At 52.6% G+C, this 5,344-nt stretch overlaps 2 protein-coding genes across 2 annotated transcripts; one reads left to right on the top strand and one right to left on the bottom strand.

Moving 5' to 3' along the window:
* Positions 1-54: 54 nt before the first annotated feature.
* Positions 55-2,222, bottom strand: COL26b_014475 (uncharacterized protein; the record flags this gene model as incomplete). The annotated part of the gene is made up of 2 exons (XM_053187046.1): positions 55-2,033; positions 2,120-2,222. 2 exons carry the CDS (start codon positions 2,220-2,222, stop codon positions 55-57), a joined length of 2,082 nt encoding a protein of 693 aa, XP_053029008.1.
* Positions 2,223-2,884: 662 nt separating this feature from the next.
* Positions 2,885-4,163, top strand: COL26b_014476 (uncharacterized protein; the record flags this gene model as incomplete). Its single annotated transcript, XM_053187047.1, has 2 exons — positions 2,885-4,117; positions 4,140-4,163. 2 exons carry the CDS (start codon positions 2,885-2,887, stop codon positions 4,161-4,163), a joined length of 1,257 nt encoding a protein of 418 aa, XP_053029009.1.
* Between the last annotated feature and the right edge of the window lie 1,181 nt (positions 4,164-5,344).

Genomic DNA, 5,344 nt, shown 5'->3' on the forward strand with positions numbered 1-5,344 from the left:
CTCCCCCTCCCCCTCCTGCTCCTGCTGCCTCCAACCACTCTACATCTAGCCCCTCTACAACTTTGCGCAGGGCTTTCCCTCGGCTAGGCAAAAGGCGTCTTTGGAAGAGCGGTCAACGTTGACTGACGATGGCGGGACCCACATCGCAGGGTTCTTCTGGAAAAAGTTTGATGCGCGAAGCGTCACGCTCACCGGCTCCGCTGGCATGATCGGGAAGTCCTCCGTCCGCGGGAAGTGTGTCAGACCAAATTGGATGTAGCAAACAATGTCCCTGTTCTCAATCGGCTCATCGCGTGCAACCCAATCCGCAATCGTTGTGTTGTGCGGGTGGTTCTCCTCTCCCCGTGACTGGCAAACGTAGTCTCCCGCGGGGAAGATCTCGTAATCCCTGTAGGGCACAACCCACAAGCTCTTACGCGCAAAAGCGGCTCGCTTGAAGACCATACTACCTGGCTTGGCAAGGAGCATCGGGCAGTTGTTGTTGATTATCTTGTACCCTACTGGCTTTTTGGCTGAAGGATTGATCCTGTTCGGGTTGATGATGCTCCATACCCGGCTCGTCTCGTGGCAGTATACCGCTGCCCCCTCCTTGGCCGTCCGCAGAGGGGTGTTCTTGCAGTAGAATCCGTTGCCATAGAGGTTTTCTGGGGATCCTACTGGTGCCTCTGAAGGCAGCGAATCGCTTTGGAGAACCGAGTTGCTTGGTCCGTCGAGTTCAGGGTCCACCCTCAATGAGAAGATGTGCTGGTGGTTATGGGCATTGAGTCGAGGGGCAACTTCGGTACCAAATGGCGCTGCCGTCTCCGTCGGATGCATGCAGTATGTGTTGAGCATACCCGTCAACTTCATCTCTAACTTGTACGTCCCATCCAGTGTGAAGCTATGATAAAAGGCGTATTCGTAATTAGCCGCCGTGATGATCTGCGAGATGATGAGTTTTCGATCACGGGCCGAAATAACTTTGCCGTCGCGGAAATCTGTGTGCTTATACAGGAGGCCATTATCCTCCTCGTGGATGCAGATAGCATTCTTGACCATGGCCGGCTCGCCTCGAGCTGTAGTCATGATGGCATCCAGGTAGTGGATGGTGCCCTTGCAGTCGCATCCAAGCTTTAGTGAATTTGTCATGAGACCACTGCCGTATTCTCCTACATCGAAAGCGTGTTTCTTGTGGTGAGGAGGATCTGGGTTTCCATATGGCACAACCATTTCAACGACGCTGATGCGGTTGAACAGAGCACGATCGCGTTGCTCATAATGATCGTGCATTCTTACATCCGAGATGACGATGCCCTCGCGGTAATTAAAGCCGACATGCATCTTGTAACCTGCCCAAGACAACTCATTCCCCTGCATGTCGAAGGAGACACCCTGAGGCTGTATTATGTCGAGGGGTTTCAACTTCGAACCGTCATACGTATTCTGGACGAACTCAGGCAGGTAGTTGTGCTCCTCGAGCGGAACCTTGGTTCGCTCACCGTTGACGTGCCGGACATCGATGGCCAAGATCTCCTCAGTTTCAGTGTCCACAACCACGGAGAAGTCGAGAGGGTGCGCATACTGATTGTCCAATTGCGAGTTGCGGTAGTACGGTAGCCCCTGTTGAAGACGACGTTCAAACCCCCAGCGGTGGTCAAAGCCAATGGCCCAAGCATCAAAGTACACCTTGGACATGTCCGTTATGCCAACCTCGCGACATAATTGAACGATTCTGGAGTCTTTTCGGGCAATTTTCTCCGTGACGTCAAGGTCCTCTAGCGTCAAAGTAGGAGCTACTTCAGCCACAGCCTTCCAGGACTCAACCTCCAACGCCGTGAGGTTCGCGATAACCTCTGCACACTGGCTAGTACCTTTCTTTAGCACAATGGCGAAAGCACGGCGTGGGGGCCGAGGACCCTTGCCTGCACGGAATGCAGCATAGCAACCCTTCTCCGGCTCTCTTAAGGTGAGGCAATTGAACTTCAGCGTGTTAAACTTGGCATAAGTTCGGATGAGCTTCGCCGCGACCCGGATTTCATCTACTGACAGCGGATCTGAGCGCCGTGCATTAGCTTAAAGTTCCCCAAAATAACCCGAATCGATACGACGACAAGGGACCTCCCAGAGTCGTACAACCTACCAAGAGGATGCCCGAGAGGTTTCGCCGACAGATCAGGGATCGCATCTGTGGCCTCCTCCTGAAAGATCGTGTAGCCGGGGAGGGACGAGCTGTCTTCAATCATGGTTGATGCTTTGACGGCAGAAAATATGACAGACTACCAGCTTTCTGTGAGCTTGTTGGTGCATAGTCTACGTATGGACGAGAAGGAGTGCAGCGAAGCTTTGTGGCCATTTATATACTTGACACACTCGATCCATGACTCTCATTTACGTAAACGACTGTCTCATGAAAGCCTCCCTTCGGATCTCATCGGCGAGCCTCTTCAGTCGTTTCGCAGTCTGATCAAGACCCAACACCTCTGGCGCGGGGAAGACAAGGATGGTTGGTCCAACATCCCTTTGCTGAGTCGATCGACCAGGACCGGCCTGTTCCGACTGAAATGCAAGTCCCCGTCGCATTAACGAACAAGTCCGCTTTGCTACATATGAATTTATCCGAAAGCTCCGTATCTCTTCCAGGGCTGTGATTTCTATTATGTATCATGTATAGTCACATTTTCTGGGTCACATTGTCCACGGTGGATAAGATATGAGGTGTGAAGTCCGGAGTAAGGGGTAGACAGAATAATATAAGAGTCCAGCTGCCGTGGCGCCAACAACAACAGATTCACCATCTACAAGCTATCGACCGAGAATGCACACACGGAAACCACAAAACGAGACCAATCCCCTTCTCCTCCCGCTGGGTCAACAGCACCAGTTCACCTATATCAGCTATCACACAATGGATCCCGAATTCGGCTCAACACTCAAACATGCACCAACTAAAGATAAGGACGCATACGACTTGGCTGATATGGGACATTCCCAGGCCATGAGCCGCAAGTTCGACACTTGGAGCATGCTTTCGCTTGCCTTCGTGGTTTTGGGAACATGGTCGGTATTCGCGCAAAGTTTGGCAAGCGGCCTGATGAACGGCGGCCCTATCGCGATCCTTTGGGGGTTGTGCCTAGTTGCTGCTTGCAACATCTGCATAGGCCTTTCCCTTGGAGAGCTCTGCAGCAGTATGCCGACAGCTCTAGGCCAGGCTTACTGGGTCTCACAACTTTGGCCCACCGCTGCTGGACGCTTTTTCTCCTACCTCTGCGCATGGATCAACACCTTTGGCTGGTGGACGCTATCGGCATCCACGATCGCGTTCATGACTGAGTTCATCTTGGGAATGAACCTGCTCTTCGACCCGAGTTGGCCCCCGGCGTCGAAAGGCTGGGTGCAATTCTTAGTATACCTAAGCATAACAGCTCTGCTTACAGCATTGAATGTCGTGGCCAGCCGCAAAGACAAGGTTCTGCCCATGTTCAACAATTTCATCGGTATCACGTTCGTCGCCTTGTTCTTCATCTTTGGGTTGGCCCTTCTCATCTCCGTTGGCGTAAGAAACGGCCTCGAGTTCCAGTCAACATCCTTCGTCTTCGGGGCATGGATCAACCAGACTGGTTGGACGGATGGCATCACCTGGTTCATGGGGCTTGTTCAGGCAGCTTACGGCCTGACTGCCTTCGATGCGGCAATTCACCTTGTCGAAGAGATTCCGGCTCCAAGGAAGAATGTCCCAAAGGTCATTTGGCTTTCAATTCTTTGCGGTGCGGCTACGGGATTTATCTTCATGATGATCTGTCTTTTCTGTATTCAAGACCTGGACCAGATACTTGACCCGTCTACCGGCCTTCCGTTCATGGATCTCGTCAAGAGCACTGTTGGTCTCGAGGGGTCGGCAGTTCTTCTCGCCCTCTTCATCGTCAACGGTCTCGGCCAAGGAGTGACGGTCGTCACCACAGCGTCACGACTAACATGGGGTTTCGCTCGCGACGGTGGTTTGCCGTTCGGTGTTTACTTCGCCCATGTTGACGAATACTGGAAAGCTCCCGTCCGGGCTCTGTGGATGCAGGGTGCGGTTATCGGCTTGGTCGGCGTCCTGTACACCTTTTCCAACACCGTTCTAGAGGCCATTGTTGGCGTCAGTACCGTTGCCTTAACAGTCTCTTACGCCATGCCTATCTTGACCCTTCTTATCGTGGGGCGCGACAAGTTACAACGCGGGCCATTCAGCCTAGAGAGACTTGGGCCTTTCGTTAACGGGGTCTCCCTTGTCTATTGCGCTGTCACCACTGTTTTTTTCTTCTTCCCATCTGAACCGAAGCCTGCGCCAGCAGATATGAATTACGCAATCGTCGTCTTTGGAATTATTGTTGTCTTTAGTCTGAGCTTCTGGTTCATCCGGGGCCGCCAGACATATCTGCAGGCGGACGAAATATCAGGCCAAGTCATCTACGGAGCGCCCGCTGAGGTAGCGCAAGAAGGAGTCAATGTCAATCTAAAGGGGAAATGAGTTTTGTCCTCCATTAGCCCTCATTTCGAGCGCCATTGTCATAGATGTATACCCAACAAATTAGCGACCGCAATTCTTTTCTCGTTTATAAAACACCTCCGCCGCCGTCACGCTATCTCATGTAATGGGTCAAGATGAGAAGATCACCGGCTCCAGACAGCTCTCTGGGATGAGAATTTGCATGTATCGGGGTGATAACGGCGGCTCTTTCTGGGGGGTTCCTTGAAGCTTGCTGCGTCGCCATCCGATCTGCGGAAAGGGGCTCATGGCTCCCCAGATGCCAAGCCACTGGCAAAGTCGGTAAGCGTCTTGGCCAAATATCTAGCCGTGCTAGGATTAGCGCTGGTAAGACCCCCGGAGAGCTTAGCCATTGAGCTAGCTGTTTCAGGAATGGAGGAGGGGAGTGTTCTGCGGCCCGTGAGATCTCCATCTCGTCTCCGGACTGTCCGCTTCTAATGCGACTCCAGTACGCTGATGACCTGACGTCCCTGTTAATGCACCAGATAAACTCGGTCATGGCCGATTCAATCTTCCGCTCGAGTCAAGAGGACGAGGGGATGTCTTGTTGCACTGAGATATCAGCCACATCGCACCTACTTAGACACGTATTGGACTGCACTGCCACAGCCTGCGAGGCGAAACTTAGGTTTGATACTGCGCGTGTCTGTGTTGCGATGCCGGCGGCGGCCGTCGGCTAGGTTCCTATCTGAGTTGCCCTAGCACGCAGACGTCTTGTTGGTTAGCAGCCAAAAAAATCTTGTTTCATGCCATTCACTATGCTTTATTGTTTGGACCTCACGAAACCCGCTGCATATTGACCGATTCCAAGTTCAGATTACGTACTGTCCCCTACAC

Source organism: Colletotrichum chrysophilum, assembly GCF_026319265.1.
Source record: "Colletotrichum chrysophilum strain AFK26 chromosome Unknown scaffold_416, whole genome shotgun sequence".
Taxonomy (NCBI): Eukaryota; Fungi; Ascomycota; class Sordariomycetes; order Glomerellales; family Glomerellaceae; genus Colletotrichum; species Colletotrichum chrysophilum.